Below are 21,294 nucleotides of genomic sequence, written 5' to 3'. Positions count from 1 at the left end.
CGGAAGATCCGTGGCAGATACTTCCTGGACGTCCTCCGGCTAGACGGATGCCTGAGGGGGTCGAAACGTCCGTTTGTTGTGGCAGGTGGGTTGGAGCTGGTGTCTAATGAGTGACTTGGGTTGGGGATGGCTGTTGGGAGACCCTCATACATAAACAATGTAGTGACAACCTGGAATGCGCTCAAACCCAAGCGGATTGATCATTCAAGTGACGAAAACAGACAAGTCATAATACTGAAATGTGAAAATGGGCATGTGGTGTGGAAAGAACTTTCACTCGCGACTACCTCGTCCTTTTACCTTACAACATGTCTTTCCTCACCTGATCCAAGTTAACCATCATTTTCATTCAATGCTATCATAATTACTTCTCACTACGACCTCATTGTGGCGATCTCAACTACCATCCTTCCATACTTGGTAGCTTTGTTTTCATCCCTAGATCCAGATTTTCCCGCCACCTTGCGAACATTCCAAGCTCCTGGAGAAGAAGGGATCAACTATCTCTCCAGAAAACAGAGCCTGTCATTGGCGGACCCGTATCGGAATGCCATCTCATTTGTCAATCTCGATGTCTCCTCCTTTTCCAGATCATCAGCTGCATTCGGCCACCTGCTGGCAGTGCGGGGGTCGCCGGTCAGTCTCAAATCACTGCTTCTTTGCCTGGTCTGCAGAAGAGGTGCTTCATCTGCTGTAATAGACCTATGCTTTATTCATTCCAAATGTTCACAAGATATTCGTCCGTGCTCGCCCTTGCCACGCAGTACATTTCAAGTCTTACTATTCGTCCTCCGGACCAACATATCCTGTTTTCGTTCCTTTTCAGCTGATTGCAGCCTGTAAGCATAATATATTGTGGCTGTGCCATGTGTCATGGTCGCAAAAGAAATTATATAATCGGCACTGCACCTTCTGGTTCCTGTTTGCGTTCTGTTCTCCGTCCGTTCAGCAAGTGTAACACACTGGAAAGTGTTTAGTCCACAATACCGAAGTACCTCATAACATGATTATGGTGATCAATCCTTTGTGTCTTTTGTGACCTTATAGCAATACATGCAAGCCTAGGAAGCTCTCATATCTGTTTTCCCTGCATATATATACGTCTACACGCTAGTAGAAGCCACCAGAGAACGTGTCAACTTTTGAGATGAACGCTTCTTTCACGATAACGTGCTCTGTAATAATTGCATGAAAAGAGAATATTGGCCTGCATGTGCTAGCAAGCTCAACAATCTTACCCCGGTGGTTTTTACCCCTTGAGAGCTGAGATCAAAGTTCCAGTTGATGTTGTAGTCTTTGTGCATGTGCACCGATATATATCCGTGCGGCACTCACTACCAAGGTACGCTGGAATTCCAATCTACCAAGACCAATTAATTTTTATATTTACATTTCATAAGGTTCTCAAATACATTTATGTAGGAGATATGGATCATAAGTCTTCTACAAGTAATCTTGTAGGATTATTTCTTCATAATAATTCTACTGCTTAGTAGGCATTCAAATGGATGCTGACCTTGGTACAGGCAATCCCGGATGTCCAAATGGGCCCAAACACCCCAACTCTAAGTATTGGGCGATGGTAGCATTCCGAGTAAAGAACCTTCGGTCGAAAGTCTGTCCAAGTGATGTAGGTATAGATTGAAAGATTTTGCCATCGTTGAGCTCCCCGGGTTGTAAAAATGGCCTTGGCTGATGTGCATATGGGGTCCTAGGAATGTCATATCCAAGCTTCCAATTCAATGACCGCTTGTACTTGAAGGTTTCCAAGATCTCGCACATTCAGATATTGGCATATTTCCTCGGATTTACTTTCAAAGGACTGGAAGGGGCTCAATTGGCTTGGTAGTTATTGACACTACCATGTGACCGGCGCTAAGGGCTACGTTGTATGTCATATTGGAACCACATGAAACAACACATTCCTCAAAATTACTTCAAAATTCGGTCTTTCAGAAGTAGGTCTCAAATTTGATCTGTAGTACCATATGATGTGCCATGAATACCAAAGCTTCAGTGTCCAATGAAACCGTGCCATAAGCAAATTAACAAACTGCAATGGTCAGTATTTCTGTTGGTCAAGAATCTAAAGGTCATGGGATCACCTACTTCCAATAACCCCGTTCACAGGAATATCAATCGACGTCGTATACGAAGCAGCATCACTTAACAAGTAGACATAAGCACCGCCAAGCTCTTGTACCTCAGCAAGCCTCGGGAATCCACCATAGTACTTAAGCTGTTGCTCCCAATCAGGTTGCTGTGGAACCCAGTATGTCATAGCAGTGTTGACCAGACCAGGAGAGACACTGTTTACACGAATGCCGTGCTGAGCCCACTCCATGGCAAGGGTATGCGTCATATTGCGGATGCCAGCCTTCGACGCGCCGTAGGGGGTGGACGGGACGCGCTGCCAAGAGTTATTTGAGGTTGTGAAACAAATGCCAATCATTTTGACGTACCTTGTTGGGGCGGTAGGAGGCCATGGAGGCAGTAAAGACGATCGCCCCCTTGATGCCAAGTTTGATGAATGCCCGGGCGGCACACCTGGCCGTGTAGAATGCTCCAAATAGCTGATCCATTCCCTAAGTTAGCCAAGACCAACAACGGAGAGGGGGAGAAAAAAACACAAGCAAGGTGACCCACGTTCACGGAGAAAAGCGATTCAATTTCCTCAGTCGTAAAATCCAGTGCTGATTTGTGATTTGTCCGTCCTGCATTGACGACCATTCCATGCAGCGCTCCAGCCTCCTCGACAATCTTGTCCACTGCTGTCGAGATGCTGGCTTCTTTGGTCACATCGGCTTGCAGGGCAAATAGTTGGCCTGGGAAGCGTTTAGAAAGCGCGGCAAAATCGCCGCCCGTTTCGCCGATGTCGATCGAGTAGATTCGGGCAGCTCCATTCACGAGACAGCTCTCTGCGACACCAAGGCCAATTCCGCGGTTTGCGCCGGTAACTGAGAATCGAAATTAGAATTCATTCCACCCAATTTAAATTGTAGTTACTAACTTGCGATGACCTTGGACTCGAGTGCGATCTTGGTCTGGGGCTCCGAAGGAGCTGACTGCGCTGGAATGGAGGAAGACATGATATGGAGTATTGATTTCGACTCAGACAACTCGAGAGAGCTTTTTAATTCCGATAGTCTAGAGATTGGCTCCCCGCGATTTTAAACTACAGCTTCGGAGCTCATGATTGAGCTGTCTAACGACGCGGGGTAACATTGGGCCCTCGCCTCGAGTCCAAATTGTTGTACAATGACTGTCATATCAAGTTAAGATCGGTAGTTCACTAGTGAGCTGAGCGCTGATTGGAACCGACAAAGTGGGGAGCATCGTGGACCTCGAGTCGAGCACATCTGCCCCGCACGGAGATGGTCCGACGTAATGACGGCATTGGTTGAGCAGTGATACCATTGGGGTAATAATATAACACCCTTAACACCCTCAAGTATGACCTACAATATCTATGGTACAATATCTATGGAAACCTACATGGTTGTTTATGGGGAATGTTTGCAAGGTTCTTCGGAAATATATGTACAGATGCAGTATCGTTGTATTACTGGTGATAATATCGTTCAATCCATGTCAACATCACACTCATCATCGTTATCGTAATCGCCCCAGAATTCTTTCAAGTCTTCGACTCGCCATGCAGTTGCCCATCCAGTCTCATGCTCGATCTGAATCAACGTTTCCACGATCGCTGCATGCTCAGAGTAGTGTGACATCACCTTTCCGGCTATCCAGAGAGGTTGGAGAGCATTTGTCCAACAGCCACTGTGTCGCAAATTAGTATATAACTTGTGTTGATTTATTCAGAATTGTTGCTTACTGGTGCGCATTGGAAACAGAGATAGCACATATTTGCCGCGCGTGCCATAGAACCGACTTCTTTAGACTAGTCAGCGAGAAACATGATATCTTTAGAGAGGTGGGGCATACCGGCTTCTTAGGGAGATTCAAGGTCTTAGGCTTCCGTTGTAGCAATAGAAGAGCACAAACGTGATAGAGTTGGTTGCCAGAGACTGGGTGGCGTTAGTAAAAACTAAGTGTTCTCAGGGTTGGTACCTACTGGCATCTCCGTTGCCATATAGAACCGTTGGAAATGGTCTGTTTCTTCCTGTGTGGTCAGGTGTAGCAACAGGAGCTGTAAAAACTGGTTTCATCTGGTTGGGTCGGTTCTCATACCACAGCTCTGCATGGCTGAATACCTCTTGCCAGCGGTGTACATATGAATACCCTTCTTCACCTGTAACGGACTGGCAGGACGTGCATGGATGCGGGGCTTTTGATCCATTGCCGAAAAGAACTCCAAGCGTCTCTGCACAAAGATAAACGGTGTAGTTGGCATAGGTATCGAAGTTGTTTTTTGCCGAAGACAGGAACAACAAAGATGCCTCTACACAGCTCATATCGCGAGGCCTCCAATTATGGATGGGAATAATTGTTTCTTCCTCTGAAATAAGGCCACCACAGAGGTCTTAAGCTATATTAGTGATGATTCAGTAAAAGTTCTGTACGAGACATACCCATACGTGCAAAGCACCAGAACAACGCCTGTTCTTCCTTGCCAGAGAAGCCATTGATACCAGCCGCCTGAATGAGATAAGCGCAGCCATCCAGGTGGCGGCGCCATTCTTTTGGATTACCTAGAGTCGATCAATATTATAATAGCGAGATAATTTAGAAATCAACCTTACAGCTCAACATCTCCAACACGCACAAAATGACACAAGAGGCAATAACAGGAGTTGTTTTGTTTTCCAACTCCGGCAACAGAAGATGTATAGCTTCCTGATAAAGTGACAAGCTTTCCGACTGAGACTTTTTGTTCTGCAGCCTTTCGAGTTGTCGCGCAGATAGCGCAAGCATAGAGTAGCGGAGATGAGGTGCAGTCTTGGCCATTTGAGGGAAAGTGGAAGCGAAGTGGTGATTATTATCGAACATATCGAGCTTTATTCCATTAGCAAGCGCCCAGCAGCTTACCCCGGGGATAAGTACGCACCCACGAGCATATTTCGTTCAAATAATTCTGCCACAGCATATGTTCCCGTTCAGGGGAAAGGTCAATGAATCTACCGGGTCTTGAGCGCCGGGGCTCTCTTCCTGATCTGCTGAAGGTATCCGAGTCACTGAATGGAGTTGGTGTATGAATGTGAGAAATAGATCCTCGAGGACTACACAGACTTGTTACGTCCGGCCTTGCAGTCCACAGTTGACGATTTCGCAGAGTCGTATGAAGAGCCTCATAAGTGGAACCAGGAAGAAAGACATCATTGGTAAAGTCCGCTGGATCAGAGAATATACTATGATTGAAGAGCGGCGAATGAGATTCATATGAGCCCGGCACAGACGGCTGAAACTGAGAGCTCTGCGTTAGATTTCGGAGTGTAGTGAGGTCATCTATCACAAATTCCGGACTGGAGTTCAAATAGGCATTGGAGGAAGCGTCATCATGCAGAGAAGGCGGCTCAAAATCACAGTGGAGATCGTTTGCATAGTGACCCTGGCTAGTGGCTTCAAGTGGGACAGTCCGACTAACATGTTCCTGGTTGTCGCCATTGCGGACACATTCGTGGCTGGGGTCTTGTGGTATCTGCGAGCGGCCAGATAATGGCGGAGACAACCCCTGGATTTGATCGGGGCTGGTATCTGGAGTGTGAGTCGTATCCACAGCCACGTAGGTCTGGTGGTCTTCAGGGGTGACATTGAATGTGGGCGCAGTGTCGTTGCTCTTTGTGGATGGCGGAGACAAGCCACGCTCTTCTGACCGATCGGGATTTAGACTCAGATCCAGGACCGTCTCTGTCTCAATTTGACGTTTAATACCCCGCGAGCGGGGCAAATTTGACAAGTTATTCAAAATCTTGAATTTGCTTTGACGTTTGTTATTGCTGACAGCCCCTCCTTGGCTCATGGAGGGGTGATCCGATTCCAACACCTTAATATTGGCATCACGGAACGAACCAAGCATGCGCCATTGACAGTCTTCGCCGCGACGCTTACAGCCCGTGCAGGTCGGCTTAGCTTCATCACATTTTCGCCGTCTGCGACTGCAGTTGAGACACCCAGTTCGCGTGCGCCTCTTGCGCTCTGCCAATCTTGTGCCATGGGCCATGTCTGAGATGGAAGACGAGTTATCCTTGTCGGTATCGTTACACAACAGAGGACTACTAGGGATTATGCTGGCCATTTCTGCAAGGAATATACCATCCTAGGAAGTGTTTCTGGGGGTGTTGATGGGTGTCAAATGACGGATGACGGATGCGAATAAAATTACTCAAATGGGAGCGTTTAAGCGCTCACTCGGGCCGTTCGTATGGGGAAATTCATGTTATTGGCCAACACCCCGAGTCGAGCCGATTTGTGGGGATTGGACGCGGGGGTTTCCCGAGACGTGGGGACACGGCAGAAAGGGTCGGCGTCCCCAATGATGAACTTGGCTGAGATATTACGTAGGTGGATAACGGGGAAAAGCAGAATTTCATGTTCAATATTAAGTATTACTCAACATGTTGCGCTTCTTCAACCCCAGCTTCCGTTTCCTTGCCGTAGGCGATCCGAGAATCTACATCACCAGCCATACCCATAGATGGGTTCCAGTAAAGTTTGACCTTTTCGCCGGTGAAGAGCTTGTCAATCTGCTCCAAGGTGAGATTGCGTGTCTCTGGGTAGAAGAAGTAAATGAGAGGGAGGAAGCAGAAGTTGAAAACTACCCAAAAAATATTAGCGAGACTGTTCGTTGTCAGATGTGGGAGAGTGGCTACGTACCGGCAAAGTAGATGTAAGTTCGGTATCCAATGTTTGCGATACTGACGGGAGTAATTTCAACAACCAAAAATGTACAAATCCCTTTGGCTCAGGTTAGCAAGTGAATGAAGCGCAGCTAAGAATTTCTTACAATTAGTTGCAGTAGCAAGAGCTGCAGATTGGGTTCGGACGGCTAGGGGCGAATATTCTGCGGGCACTGTCGTAAGTCTTTATTAGCACTCATCCCGCTGCATAAGAAGATTTTTTCTATGCAGCACATACAGAGCCATGGAATAGCTAGCAGTCCAACAGCGAAGAAGAAGTTGAATAAGAATAGCATCACTGTTGCAACAAGACCTGCTGCATGGCCACCGTTCCAGACGGTGCCTGCCAAGATAGCCATGCAACAACCTTGTCCAACCACCGCGAACATCATTAGTTTTCGCCGACCCAGTCTACGCTTCATTAGTGAAATGTAGGAGATAATAGGAACAAGCGCTGCATACCGATCAATAACCCAGATGGGGACCAAGGAAGAGAAAAAGTAGGCAACGCCGTTGAACCCTGACAGGAGTAAGGCAGTATTATGAGACATTCCCACCGAGTTCTCAAAGATTTCAGTTGCATACTAGTTCAGGGTCAGTCAGGACTCTTTGCTCATTGGCGGTTGACTCACGTAGGTAATCAAATTGATTCCCGATATCTGCTGCATCATCTGTCCGCCCATGCCCAACAGAGTCCGATGCAGGAATTTTTGGTCGCCGTTCTTGAAGATAAGTTTGAATGAGCCTTCAGCCGAAGCTTCCGTCTCTTCTCTAATTGCTTGCGAAATTTCCCTGACGTCGATGCCGACAACGGCGTCGTTCTCATCGATTTCCTTGGCATTGTCCTGGAGTCTCCATATGATATGGCGGGCTTTATCTTCGTTACCGTGTTTCAAAAGCTGTGACAGTGTTAGTGCTGGCCATACCAAATTGGTTTGATAGTGTTTGTATTACCCAGCGAGGAGACTCGGGGAGGAACATGACCCCAATGAAGGTCAAGATGGCAAAGAGAATTTGCAGGGCGATGGGGAAACGGAATTGGACTTCACTCTCAACGTAACTGAAGCCGTAATCTGTATTATGATCGAGTCAGAGTCAACTCATCTACCAAAGACTCAGTCCTACTCACCAACCCAATAGGACATCATGACACCAAAGATGTTGATTGCCAATTCGATAGCCAGCTGAATCGCTTGTCAATAATGCGCTCTCCGCTGCGGATTTCAAGACAACATACTCCTTTACCACGACTTGCGGCCTTACTCAACTCCGAATGCCAGACAGCTAAGATCGGGTCAGCAGTGATTCAGCATTGTTAGGAAGTGAGCTCTTACGGATAGTACTTGTATTGAGACCATTGCCAACTCCCGCAATGATGCGCCCAACAATCAGTTGAGGGATTCCATAGGCACTGCACTGGATAGCAGCACCGATACTTAGAATGACACATCCAGCCAATATACACTTGCGTCGGCCAAGTTTTTCGCCCAATATCAATGAGATAATTGCTCCCACGAAGCAACCCTGTTCAAATTAGCTTCATCTGATAGAAACTCCATTTCCAGCGTACAATTTCGTAAATAGCGACACTGTTAGAGAAGTCATAGGTTAATATGAATCAGTGACTGAGTTGGCCAAGCACTTACACTGTTCCTTGCAAAGATGAGCTTCCATGACCAGTGGATGTAGTGTCGATTTCGGGAAATCTTGTAGTGAACGCATCACCACTCAACAGACCAGACATAACACCCTGATCATAACCAAATCTATGAAGTGATGATAAGTTGAAATGCCATTTTTGTCCTCGCATTGTCTGTACTCACAGCAGAAAGCCGCTACCGGCAGTGGCCGTAATGGCCCAATGCAAAGCCCGCCCCGTGAGGAATGACATGACTAGGTCGGAGAGTGAAATGTCTCCAGAGGAGTTTAATTTAAAAGTGACCAGGCCAGAGAGGTCCTAGGCAGAGCACGTAAAATAGGAACCACGTTTATTCAACCGTGCTATATGACAGTGGGGCTTTTCAGCTCTTTATAGCATGTATAGAACTACTATCCGGGCTAACTCCGCAAATCGGTGGCGCCACAAAACATGTCGTAACTATGGGCCCGGGAAATCTTAAATGCCCCAGGGATGACGCCGTGTTTGAAAAGCGGGAAAGGTCCGTAACGCGGGTGTAAATGGGGAATCCCCGTTCAGGGAATTATCCCGCATCAGCCGAGAACTAGTGCAGTTGACTTGCGTAGGGCTATTCTGGTCGTGTGTGCCCTGGGATCCAATTTGCAAAACTACGAAGCGTTCTTAATATGCCCATGTCATGAAAAGGTCCCTCTATCCATCCAAGCCTTGAGGAAAACCTGCTTCCACTTAGAGTAGAAGATTGACAAGGACAAGACACGCGTGCCTGGGCCGAAGAGAGAAGTGGGTCGTGCCGAGTCATGGACTCGGCACCGGCTAAACCATTAAAAGCCTCAATTGCGCCAGGGCTTGGCGTTTGGGGGAATTTCCCGATTTGTAAATGTTAAGCGCCTGGTTACCACGGTTTAGTGAAGCACAATTCACTACTGATCCCCACAACTACGACTTTATTCCCCATGTTAAACCCCAATCCCCACGGTTTCGACAGGCCTTTTACCATGAAGAGTAACTCTTTGCACTCCAAAGTCGCTCACCACTACTACCAACACCCATTATCATTCCGATCGGTGCCAGCACACATCGGCATGATTTGTTGGGTTCGGGATAGAAGACTTGAAAATATGGAGACGCGGACAAAATCATTTGGTTCTGAAGCGTTCCACTGTGGTCCCTACGCTCGATTCCCTAGTTAGGTTCTATCTAACCGCTCATCTCTAGAGCTGTCACTTGATGGGATGTAAAAGGCTTTCCTTATATGAGGTGTGCTTCCTCGTCAATCCTCCCATTTCTTTTTGATAGAGCAATTTGACCCATTCAATCTCCGTCCATTCTCCTTCGCTACATATACAATAATAATTCAAAATGGCTCCCGCTATCTCCCTCGACCACACCTTACCCCCGGTTGTCCCCGAGTCGAACGAGACCCCAGCTGCTTTCGCGCCTACCAATGACCTGTTCTCCCTCGCGGGTCGCACAGTTGCGATTACCGGCGGTGGCCGTGGTCTAGGGATGACATTGACCACCGCTGTCCTCGAGGCTGGTGGCGATGTCGCTTGTATGGATCTCCTACCTGAGCCGAGTGCAGAGGAATGGGTTGCCGTTCAAAAGCTTGCGAAGTCGAAGGGCCTGCAAGCAACCTACAACACATGCGACATCACCAATGAGGAGGCCACCGAGGCCTTGCTAGAGAAGATCGCGGCCGATGGAAAAGCTCGCAATATGCCTTTGCGCGGTCTTATCACCTGCGCTGGAATTCAACAGATGGTCCCTGCTCTTGACTACCCCGTTGACGGATACCGCAAAATGCTCGACGTCAAGTGAGTCTTATGCGATACGCCGAAAAAAAAAAATTCTAATCTAACGTCTAAACCTCCAGTGTCCTTGGAACATTTATTCCCGCTAAGCATTTCTCGCGCATTTTGGTGGAGGAGAAAGCTCCTGGGAGTATTGTGATGATTGCCTCGATGTCGGGCCAGATTGCCAACAGGGTATGTTGAACTAAATCCATGCACCGAGAAACCCCATATACTAAATTTCCCACAGGGGTTGACCTGCACTGCCTACAACTCATCCAAGGCCGCTGTCCACCAGATGTGTCGATCGGTCGCCCAGGAATGGGGCCAGCATAACATTCGGGTCAACACACTTTCTGCCGGGGTAAGAATGTCATGAGATCCATTTTGAAGAGCCATCACTGATATTTAGAATAGTATATTCGCACTGCTATGACAGACGCTTTGCTCAAGGAGAAGCCTGAGGTAGAGGAGACATGGATGCGCGGTGCTCTGCTCGGTCGCTTGGGTGCCCCCGAGGACTTCAAGGGTCCCACCATCTACATGCTCACTGATGCTAGTGCCTGGATGACTGGTGCGGATCTACGCGTTGACGGCGGACACTGTGCCTCGGCATAAACCATTTGCACTCGATGGAATGATGAAATAGATGTGACATGCCTTTCAGCGTTATAGAACGGAATGGGTGCATAGGAGGGGCACATCCGATTTTGAAAAAAAAAACGAATTTTAATGTAAACAAATAAGGAATTCATATATCTGGATTACTACTATTGCATGGGCTTAGCGAAATGACTCGCACATTTTCATGCTATTTTGGACAAGATATTTTATGCGTAGAATATGTCAAATCCGTAAAGCTCACAGCACTCATATGGACCTTGTCTATCTTCATGTCACTTCGTTACTGTTTTGAGTGGGTTGACTCGGAAGCTTGAATCACTAAAACGCGCCCACGGTTCAAATAGAAAGGTATTATAAATATTTTAGTATTGACATGGATGATTTCAAAAATGAATCAGGGCTTTCAACAGCGTGCTGATCGATCATCGTGACAAGTCAGCCATCCGAGGATAATTCAAGGATACCCCAAGCATTTCATCTATGCTGTTTGTCTATGCTCCTGTCATTATCAGAGGCCCATTGAGGAAGAAAATAATGACTTACCAGATCCAATAGCTCAGGTGCGATGTGGGAGGACGGAGCTGGGGAATTCAAATAGTCAGGCTGAGGTTGAGGGAAGTTGATTGCCTGGTCTATGAGCATTGCGCCCCCAAGCTCAGGCCAGATGTTTAGGTTTGCACCAACAAAAGGATCTATGAAGTATTGAGTTAGCTACGAACCGCTTTATATGATTTGCACGACAAGTCATATTGCTTTCCAAGATCAATCATACCTATTAGAGACTCGACGGCCGGTTCAACATTGAATAAATTGGCGGTACTGGGCACATCATTTGACACGGGAGAACTTTGTTCGTTTTGAAGTTTCTTAAATACCACATCAATCGCTTGGATTGTGCTGGTACATTTGGGGTACGAGTCGCCTGCTTCGGACCAGATGCCATGTGACGTCTGAAGGGCCTGAATGATCGCAGATTTGACGGGTTCTGTCAATGGTCTTGACTTCGGGTTGTTTGTTGGGTTATTTGAAAGATCATGATTTAGTTCTAGGCAGAGGAGAGTCGTTCCCAATAAGGTGACGCCTCTCATAATAGGTGATCTGATCTTCCATCTCTCACGAAATAGGCGGCCTCCAGGTTGTGTTTCTTGATCCATCAATCGTTGGTACTCAAGAATTTTGAGAGCGGCTCCAATGCAGGTGCTGCGAGAGTATGAATACCGTTCATCAGTCCTCGAAGATGCGAGGTATCGATAATGCAAAACACATCTCGCTTTTGCAAACAAGGTTACAAGCTGGATACGATGAAGAATGGTCTCTGATGTATCCATGAGAGACTTGCTTAAAGGTCGCTCTAGTAGAAATTGTGGATTCTCCAAATACGTGTCAAGCAGGAGTTGGTCCAAACGCATGACTTCTGCATAGCTTGGCCTCCGAATCGAAGTTGAGAAATCAGTGATAATGCCCAGGACCATAGTCAGTTTGTTCTTGGCGACTAGCCACTGGCAGGGTGTCGAATACGAAATGGGGCGTGATTGCGGCAGCTCAGTCGTATCTTCATCAAAATCACTATCCAAAAGATTCCGTGGAGGTGCTGTATCTGACTGGAACTCTCGCAGTAGCCGGGGGAGCCCGACGGACAATGAAAGCATTACGTCAAGATTTGTAATCATCGCCCAGACTCTTCGTCTCATTTCACCTTGAAAAGGAGAAATGTGAGGGAAATGAGATGCGTCACGGTGGTAGCCCATGCGCTGGGCCATACGTGCAAGAATACCCAGAATAATCACGCCGTTCACCTCACCGTTTCCCATTTTATTAAACTGGGTGTTCAGAGTAAAGCATATGGTCTCAATCGTATGCGGGGGACAATCTTGGTATCCGCCAAGAACCAGGCATTGGTTTACCTTCTTGTCAAACTTTGCGATCAGCTCGTTCCGATTCTTCAAAGACTCACCCTCGCTTTGGAACATCAACGCAAGAGACATTACACCATACAACTTCCCAATCCACATGATGTGAGTCCCAGTATTATTCTCCCAGAATCGATCATACTGTTTCCAAGGGTCAGTCATGTTCCGATGGCTTCAAAAACCGAATATGACCTACCTGTCTCAAAAATGACGGGCCATGGAGCACTAGATTGCGAAGTTTAGAACAATATGGAAGAGAATTCAAAGCGAAGAAGTGTCTCTCACATGGTATAGATGAATAATTAAAAAAATCAGCAACGAGTCTGTCGCAGGTTTCTCGCGAGGGTAGCTCTTCCAGGATTTCTCTATGGGTTGCAGGCTCACAGTGGGGGAACAGCATATCTGACGAGTTATGCAGGAAGTGTGTTTGTTTTGAATTACTTGACACCTCATGCTGTACTGAGTCCTTGAGCTCGGTGATCTGTTGTTCGAATTAGCCTTCACTCAGCTGGTCAGATCCTCTTGGACTCACCCCATCTAAGATTGCGGTCCAGTGTGTATCTTGAACATATGTCGTCTTGCTATCTTGCAGTGATATGTGACCAAATGAGTCGGATGGGTCACTTGAGGCCTCTGCTTCAGCCTGTGATGTTGCCTTGTCTTCGTCCCCATGGGGTGGATTCTGACTTTGGACCCGGACAGGGGTCTTCTGGATGCCGGCATCATCCACAATACGCGAGATCAACTTTTCCAGCTGCCCAATGCGCTCTGGCAAAGTTGACTTGGCTGATGGTTGCTGCTCTTTGGTGATCCGCCCCGTCTCGCCTGCGCCGGGGGGATATGTGCAAGACAGGGAAAGACCTCGTTGACTACAAGCTCCACAAGGGTGGTTTCGATCACATCGCAGTCTATCAAATTATCAGCCTTTAGAATTCACACCAAAAATAAACATTATTTAGTCAGCGATCCATACTTCCTCCTCCTGCACATGTTGCATGATAATTGAGGCTTATCCCGTCGCCGACTTGGGGGCGGCATTTTTCGCCTTGACTCTGTCATGATGCCGATCCCCCGATTGGAAAAAATACTGCTATTCGATTTTCGGACTGTTGCTGTCGGCTGATTTCAAATGTTGCTATGAGTCGAGTAGGAGAGGTGTACTAAAGGATTTGCGAACGAGGTGGGGGGCTTGATCGTCCGACCGTCCGACCGTCCGACCCTCCGCTCCGAGATTCCCACGATCGCGACATATCAAATATGATTTATCACATTTGGCACGAGTTTCTATAACGCTTCTCCTAGGTACATTCTCGTGGTAATCCATGAAAAGGAACCATCATAAACTACGTAGATTGAAGACAAAAGGTTGCTTCTCAGCAGTTTCGCACGGCTGACAAATCGTCAACGCAGCTCAATATGAGCGAGGAACATTCCAATACTGAAATAATTGCATTCCCGACATCAGCGTGAGATATTCACCAGTATGCACCCAGAAAATACACGTCTACCTCGCGTCAGGAAAGTGAATGACGACATCTATCCTTGGCTCAAAAAGACCGAATTCGGCGACTTGCTGGGCCTCGAAACCACGCGCAATGATCGCCGGTATATAGGACCATCCTCGCCTTCTACTTCTATTCTTCGCTTATATAGAATCACCAACTTCATAAGCCCAGCACAAGGATACGTCTTGGGGTAGAGAAATGACCACCATCCATCGCAGTTGAGACCCCTGGATTTGCCGACAGCAGACGTATCATGTCCATTTCAAAATGAGACTCATCTGATCCTTTGTCCCGCCAACTGCGTGGGCAGGAAGGTGTCGCTTCATACATTCGCCGCTGGCATCGCGCCACCACTGTCTGTTTGTGATGTGTCCTATGGCATAGACGCCAGGATTACTGGTGACAGCACAGATGGTGCGTGGCCATGCAGCCCATTGCGTCTGGAAGCGGCACGGTATGCGAGGCGCTCAGAACCTTTGTCATGTCAGCATTTAGCTCCGCCATGATACTTGACAAACTCGACAGATTGGATTTCAATTAGTGCCCGTGTTATCATGTCAGATCTGAAAGCTGCCGCTGGTAATCGTACAATGAGGAACGGCACGATTTATTCATTTTGGGAGGCTCCATTTTCGAGCATAGAATTCCTCTTCCCCTCTTTTCAATTCAGACCTTCCCCTCTCTCCTTGCTGTCTCTCATTCCCACAATCCGCATTATCTCATTCCAGCTCAGGTAGTGATTTGGACCACAAGACTAATAGTATGATCTTCGCCTGGCCTGTTGTCTGTCATCGACGGAATCCTCGTAGCCAGTGAAGGCGGCAACGCGGACTAAATCCAGACCTAATGATAGTAAAGTTAGTGTGGCAGTTGAGGTGACCAACAAACTACCATGGGTATTGACTGTCATATCGAGGAATATTTTCGACTTGGTACAATGCTTGGGGCGTTCGGCTGAGATTATCTTGCGGTGGATCTATTGCCTTTTTATCATCAATGTGTCCTGACAATTACTTCTCTTGTGGTTCCAATTGCTCAAGTGTTTCTAATTAGAGTGTATGCCTGCCATTGGAATTACACGTGAAGCGGGAGAAATGCCAAATTGGCTCTTGGAGTGGCCAAAAGGGAAAGAGTCCTACCTAGGCAAGACGCGAAAAATCGAGCGAGGTATAAAATTGGACTGTAAAAGAGGATCCACATGCAGGGGAGCTACGATGATGTAACGTTCGAAAGGCGACTAGTTCATCGAATTAAACGGCTGCCTGGCTACTGTAGATAAATATAACGTCGGTCTCAAAATTGGAAACGCAGAATTTGTTCACCGCCCTTATCTTTCACTGCGATCGTCATGGTTCCCATGGTTGACAAGGCCCCGATAGTCCCATTTTCGAGACAAGAAAATAGCATCATCGTATACGTAAAATTTCTTTGGGCAACATCCTACTCGAGGACTCGGAGAGAAGGTCGGAGATTTCCGAGTGGGTTCAGCTGAGAACCCAAATGAATCTAGACGATCATATCTCACAGCCCTACCCGAAGGCCACGCTAAGCTCCGCCAAGGGTTTTACTGTGGCGCCACATGACGTGTCTGAGAACCACTTATAATGGAGAATCCGGAAACATCGGCAGGAAAACTGGAGGGCTGATGCCTAGGCTTGCTACTGTGATGTTGTCTGGTCTAGGCAGACGGCAAAAAAATCTTGTTTGAGCACAGCCAATCGTAATCGACGACCACGATGGATATGATTTGTTCCGCAGGTGGAGCTACGTAATAGGCGCAAGCTGAGCTCAGGAGAATCAGCCATGGAGATGTTCTTCAGAGCGCAGTACGGAGTACTCCGTACAATACAAGAGAGGTTTACGGGGAACCAACCAGATAGAAACATGGCTTATCATGTGTAAACCTTCGCGAGGTGGTTATCGGAATCCAATGGCATCGGTTGCAGGTACACGTGGAGTGGCATCAGGTGACCGCCCCCACTGCTCAGGGATTGTGCACAGACCACTAAACAAGATTCCCCTTAAAAAGGGGTTTCTCCATTTTCTCTTGGCCCTCTCTTGGCTGCCAAGATCATTCCTTTGTTCATAGTTCCATCACCCAATTTCTCGCAAATTTTTCTACAACATGTTCGACGCTATCAAGACCTGGTTCTCTGGCCGTGAGGCTACCGAGGAGAACAAGTGGGATGCTACCACCGTGCAAATGCAGCAGCCTAACAGCCCTGCCGGCATGAACGAGACTGTCACCCAGCAGCCCGTATGTCTTTCCCATCTTTTGACAAAATGACAAGCATTGAGATTTCAACATGCTAATATTGATTTCGCAGACTCCTGAGTCCATGAACGTGCACATTCGTGGTGGTGGTGAGGGTGAGGATGTCTGCTGCGGAGTGTGAGTACCCCTAACCAAGTATGTCGTCGTGAAGTATTACTGACGATGATTCTGGTTTAGTTGCGCTGGTCTCTGCTGCTTCGAATGCTGCGAGTGCTGCTGCTAAATGCTCTATACCCATAGCCAGATTGGATAAATGATTTATTGGTTCCGCTGGGCGGTTTTCAATTCATGTACATCGCTTATGCGACATATGATGCAAATATGACTTTTACATGTTTACCATACTTCTTGCTAATCAGAGTAACCACGTAACTCATACGATAAATTCTCACAACGCTAAAAATTAAACCTATAAAATAGCGTTGGTGCTTCAGCATCTATCTACCATATGGCGAAGTCAAGTCAGGGGTTAGCAGGAATTGGGTTTCGGGGAAGGGAATTAAGGTTGAGCATCTGGACTCAACCTTATCAAACTGCAGTAGCCAGGGTTTTCACTGTACGCCACAGCATACCAGCCACATATCCCTTGGGCTCGGTCTAGATGTTAATATAAACGATTGTGGAGACAGCGAGGGTAATACAGATCTGAGTGGATTCAGAGTGATTTTGGCCGTCTCAGAACATACTGTACGTAGTCAACATCAGATTTTCCAGCAGTCAACTTCAAATATCTTGCAACCTTCCGCTAACCGTTTGGAGCTTTAATTTCTAGTCGATGTTACATTGGCTCTGTATTTTCCTCCCCAGAATCCAATTTCGCCTTTTAATATTGCCACACTAATACCATATTGCTATTTTTGCAAAGATGACGCAACACTTGACTCTCTCATAAGGGTGTTTCTAGGATTCATGATTAGAATCGAGATTTTGACATATCCTCCGAGCGCCAAGCGGCTGATGTTTTTTCTATCCAACAATGACACGAAACTCTCTGGCAACTCTAGTTATCTCGATTCGTAGTCTCCTGAAGGAGCGGATCGAGCACCAAGAGGTCCTTAGGAAATTGATACGTAAACGTATAGCTAAGGGTATCGATAAAGAGCACCCAGACTTCTTCGACCAACTGATGAACGAAAATGATAAGGCTAAAGCAAAGCAACTATTCGTTGAGTTCCTAAGAACAAATGAAAGCTCCCTCCTTATTGCTTGAATTTAGACAACAGCCACTGCACTAGCAGGTATCACTTACTATGTCCTAGAACGACCAGAGTGTCTTCAGGCGCTACAGGAAGAAGTACGCAACTGCTTCACCAGTCATACAGATATTGACGAGGCAAGTACACGCCCTTGACTTTATGTCAATGCTGTTATCAAAGAGACCCTGCGTATATTTGTCCCTCTTTCTATAAACGTGCTGCGCGTCAGTCCCGGTGCCTTTGTGGACGGGCATTACATTTCCAAAGGGGTAAACTTTTCGCCCTTGGAAAACTAGATAAATAATTCTAGTTGTACCCGAATTTAGGTTATCTGATTTAACTGATTTCTACTTCGACATAGACCATTGTTTCCGGCCACCAATACACGCTTGGACACCATCCCAAGTATTTCACTGATCTGGAGTCGTTTCACCCGGAGCGTTGGCTACCTACTGATCATTTCCTCTAAGATTCCCGTTATGCCGGTGACAATCTTGAAGCATCAAGACCCTTCTTGGTAGGCCCTCGAACCTGCCTTGGAAACGACCTTGCATATTCCGAATTGCGTCTTATCTTGACCAAGCTTGTATGTCCGTTTTACTGGGAGACTGTCAAGGAGCTTGACTTCGGCAAAGAAGTGGACTGGGCTCGAGATACTATAACACAGTTTCTGTGGGCAGAGCCAGAATTGAGGGTCAAGTAAACAGCACAGGCCCAGCCAAACTGACCTCGATAGAGACTAAGAGGGAAGATTAAGGCGCCGATCGAGTACCACTGCTTGACTAAGATGTAACCAACCGGTGCCAACCAGGGGTGATTGATTTACATCCAAATGTTTTCTTCAATCAGTACGCAGGGATCATGCTTGAACTTCCCAGAGATTCTTTTTCTTAAACTGGTGATTCACTACTGTTAGTAGAATTATTATTTTACTATCATGCTCAGCTTACTGTGAGGGATGAATTAGTAATTCTTCAACAGTCGATAGAAAGGTTCGGGGTAAAAACTGCCATAACGCAGGGGCTTCTAGGCATTTTTTTCTTCCATCAAACTGTCTCCCGGCGACGGTCTGATTCGTGTACCAAATAGCTCCCCGTGCTAATTTACACGGTAACTTCTCTGGCGGTGACCCTTTGTTGGGCTGAAATCGCGTGACAGAGAGACCGAGGTCATGTGCGACGCCTTGGTTCCTCCTTGCGTAAGGCGAGGGCTACTGTAGGGCACTCACCGTCTTCAGTTACACGGCTGGTTTCATTGATGAGGCTGCTGGGTCATGGGTCTGAGCGTAAGCCGGCAGGTGCCGGTCCTCTGTGGCGTTTTATTGTCCTGGGGTCAGCGATTTAACCATGCTCATCGTGCATCTAAAATTGAATAAGCTATGCGCTCTACTAATATAGACTGAATATGCGTATTCAATATCCATCTTGATGTAGGACCGGGAACCGAGAATCCCGAGTTGTTATCAAACATGATCTTCAATGCGTGGACGATAACACCAATATGAAGACCCGCCTGTTCCGCTCCAAGCAGCCAATACCCATTGCTCTCCGCGACAACCTGCCGAATCGCGCGTAGCTGCCCCACCTCGCCCAATCTAACCCGATGCAACCTGTCCCCGCAGTTCCAACGAGAGAAGGGGCTCTCAACAATTTTGGGTATATTGGAAGAAGCCACTAGAATATACAACATCCCTGTCGGTACATCTGTACTAGCCCAGTTTGGCGTCTCCTGCTTTTGATTCAAATCAAGACTGGGCCACGAGAATGATGCACAGGTATGAGTTGTGCGACAAGGTGCCCGCCCCTAGCCGGATGGAGCTGCCCAATCAGGCTAGTGAAGCGCCAGTTGCGCGCCTCAGATAAGAAAGTCTGATAGACCGGTGGAGTGTCATGAACACAGCTATATGAGTCTCCTCTTTCTCCTCCTTGGAAGCTGACTCTCAGAAACGACTTCACTCTTCAATTTACAAGCCAGACCTCTCTTCCTCTCACGCCCTTGGCAAGACATATAGATCTTCATTTTACTTCTTCTTATCTTCTACATCATTTGGTGATTACACCTCTCCAACTCTCCTTAGATGGCGGTTTTCTCATTCTACCCACTCCTACTCCATTCACACGTTTATACCATATCGCTGTCCCAGCCCACTCGCAGATCCAGTAGACCCAGTACGCGGATATCTAAACCCATACTGTGAGCTAGTCGACTTTGATTTGCGAGACCGTAGTGGCAAGGCAAAGACCATGTCAATCGAGATCGTCCCGATGGCTGAGGCCGATATCGCGGGTGTTGTAGACTGCGTGCAGAGGACCTTCGCAGATGATCCCTATTTCCGGTGGGCATTCGATGCAGCCAAGGTACGAGCTACCAAAACTCCTTCCTAAAGCGACAGCGATAGCAAGGCTCTCAGCAACCATATTCCGATCCACGCTCTGAATTTCCAAGGAATTAAGTAACCAACGCCTTGTATAGTTTAAAGCTGAGCGAAATGCAGCTTCGATCGCGGCTCATCTACAGTTCAGCTTCAACTGCGGCCATCCAGTTTTCGTCGCGAAAGTGAGTCGTGCTGCAAGCGACCTCAAAACCGAGCACGAAATTAGATTAGCCCCAGGCACTATTGTTGGCTTTAGCTGGTGGACTCCCCCAGAAGATCCCGCCCTTCCCCAGACGTGGTCCGTTTGGGCACAAGAATGGCTCCTCTCCTTTCGTCAGCTCATGTTCAACATCCGCTTCGCCGGCCGTGGCGGCTTGCATGTTCGCCGATACTGGCTTTGGAAGAAGTTGCAAAAGAACGCGGTAGATGATCTCTGGACTGACCCCCGGGGCTATTATTACTGTAATCTGTTGGGTGTCAGCTCTCAGGTTCGCGGTATGGGGGTTGGTAAGCGACTCATGGAGACGATTCTGCGAAGGGCTGATGAAGAAGGCATCTCCTGCTATCTCGAGAGCTCAAAAGGGTTTCCCAATATTTCTATATATGAGAAGATGGGATTTGAGCTCAGCAAAGAGATCAGATGCGATGACGGCGGCGATGTTTGCAAGGTACGTTTTTCATGAAATCCGAGGTTCTTTGGCGACTGACTGGAGCTGCTTCAGCTTTACGGCATGACTCGCAAGCCCAGTTACAAGTCCTAATGATACGAATGACGAATTAACGTGAATGCTTTTTTCGATGCAATCGTAAGGAGGATGGGAGATTGACCACACAGCAATGGAATTGCGAGATCCGTATGAACTAACTCCAGAATTTTTTTCATTTTCTTTCTTTGATTAGTTGTCACTAAATTGAAATTTAAATCCGGTTTTTTATGAATTTTTACGAATTGACATGGGCCTAGCTGTATTTGTCCAATCGTATCAATACTCAATCGACTAATAAATGCAAGGATACTTTTCAATGACTAAATGAACCATTTGAGGATATTCACGGTGCTTGTAATTCACATGGGTGGCCAAGATTATTGACCTGGATCTCCGCATCGTAAACCGGGCGCTTAGAACCAACTCACAAGACGTCCACTAAACCAACCAATTTGAACACTAATGTGGGTGATA

At 47.2% G+C, this 21,294-nt stretch overlaps 8 protein-coding genes across 8 annotated transcripts; 4 read left to right on the top strand and 4 right to left on the bottom strand.

The window, feature by feature from the left end:
- Positions 1–2,045: 2,045 nt before the first annotated feature.
- On the bottom strand, positions 2,046–3,089 carry N7484_004596 (NAD(P)-binding protein; the record flags this gene model as incomplete). The annotated part of the gene is made up of 5 exons (XM_057115016.1): positions 2,046–2,053; positions 2,110–2,410; positions 2,463–2,573; positions 2,647–2,957; positions 3,011–3,089. The coding sequence occupies 5 exons, from the start codon at positions 3,087–3,089 to the stop codon at positions 2,046–2,048; spliced, it is 810 nt and encodes a 269-aa protein (XP_056975156.1).
- A 492-nt stretch (positions 3,090–3,581) lies between these two features.
- Positions 3,582–6,124, bottom strand: N7484_004595 (Zn(II)2Cys6 transcription factor; the record flags this gene model as incomplete). The annotated part of the gene is made up of 7 exons (XM_057115015.1): positions 3,582–3,783; positions 3,839–3,897; positions 3,949–4,031; positions 4,079–4,486; positions 4,536–4,655; positions 4,707–4,959; positions 5,012–6,124. The coding sequence occupies 7 exons, from the start codon at positions 6,122–6,124 to the stop codon at positions 3,582–3,584; spliced, it is 2,238 nt and encodes a 745-aa protein (XP_056975155.1).
- Positions 6,125–6,509: 385 nt separating this feature from the next.
- Positions 6,510–8,691, bottom strand: N7484_004594 (uncharacterized protein; the record flags this gene model as incomplete). Its single annotated transcript, XM_057115014.1, has 13 exons — positions 6,510–6,718; positions 6,778–6,858; positions 6,908–6,973; positions 7,039–7,211; positions 7,263–7,384; positions 7,433–7,699; positions 7,755–7,873; positions 7,930–7,984; positions 8,038–8,084; positions 8,135–8,324; positions 8,371–8,389; positions 8,447–8,566; positions 8,624–8,691. The coding sequence occupies 13 exons, from the start codon at positions 8,689–8,691 to the stop codon at positions 6,510–6,512; spliced, it is 1,536 nt and encodes a 511-aa protein (XP_056975154.1).
- A 1,107-nt stretch (positions 8,692–9,798) lies between these two features.
- On the top strand, positions 9,799–10,847 carry N7484_004593 (oxidoreductase, short chain dehydrogenase/reductase family; the record flags this gene model as incomplete). The annotated part of the gene is made up of 4 exons (XM_057115013.1): positions 9,799–10,253; positions 10,313–10,424; positions 10,480–10,593; positions 10,647–10,847. The coding sequence occupies 4 exons, from the start codon at positions 9,799–9,801 to the stop codon at positions 10,845–10,847; spliced, it is 882 nt and encodes a 293-aa protein (XP_056975153.1).
- A 460-nt stretch (positions 10,848–11,307) lies between these two features.
- N7484_004592 (Zn(II)2Cys6 transcription factor) lies at positions 11,308–13,822 on the bottom strand (the record flags this gene model as incomplete). Its single annotated transcript, XM_057115012.1, has 6 exons — positions 11,308–11,331; positions 11,397–11,545; positions 11,626–12,904; positions 12,960–13,244; positions 13,296–13,671; positions 13,737–13,822. 6 exons carry the CDS (start codon positions 13,820–13,822, stop codon positions 11,308–11,310), a joined length of 2,199 nt encoding a protein of 732 aa, XP_056975152.1.
- A 2,571-nt stretch (positions 13,823–16,393) lies between these two features.
- Positions 16,394–16,766, top strand: N7484_004591 (uncharacterized protein; the record flags this gene model as incomplete). Its single annotated transcript, XM_057115011.1, has 3 exons — positions 16,394–16,525; positions 16,596–16,660; positions 16,721–16,766. 3 exons carry the CDS (start codon positions 16,394–16,396, stop codon positions 16,764–16,766), a joined length of 243 nt encoding a protein of 80 aa, XP_056975151.1.
- A 753-nt stretch (positions 16,767–17,519) lies between these two features.
- N7484_004590 (cytochrome P450 monooxygenase-like protein) lies at positions 17,520–18,442 on the top strand (the record flags this gene model as incomplete). Its single annotated transcript, XM_057115010.1, has 5 exons — positions 17,520–17,708; positions 17,760–17,880; positions 17,920–18,008; positions 18,101–18,179; positions 18,210–18,442. 5 exons carry the CDS (start codon positions 17,520–17,522, stop codon positions 18,440–18,442), a joined length of 711 nt encoding a protein of 236 aa, XP_056975150.1.
- A 1,320-nt stretch (positions 18,443–19,762) lies between these two features.
- Positions 19,763–20,874, top strand: N7484_004589 (GNAT family N-acetyltransferase; the record flags this gene model as incomplete). Its single annotated transcript, XM_057115009.1, has 4 exons — positions 19,763–19,907; positions 19,967–20,096; positions 20,212–20,781; positions 20,836–20,874. The coding sequence occupies exons 2-4, from the start codon at positions 19,983–19,985 to the stop codon at positions 20,872–20,874; spliced, it is 723 nt and encodes a 240-aa protein (XP_056975149.1). The 5' UTR covers positions 19,763–19,907; positions 19,967–19,982.
- Positions 20,875–21,294: the final 420 nt, after the last annotated feature.

The sequence above is a fragment of the Penicillium longicatenatum genome (genome assembly GCF_028827895.1).
Source record: "Penicillium longicatenatum strain IBT 33135 chromosome Unknown contig_2_segment0_segment0, whole genome shotgun sequence".
In the NCBI taxonomy this organism is placed as follows: Eukaryota; Fungi; Ascomycota; class Eurotiomycetes; order Eurotiales; family Aspergillaceae; genus Penicillium; species Penicillium longicatenatum.
Note: the sequence above shows the minus strand (reverse complement) of the source record. Positions and strands in the feature narration are given on the sequence as shown.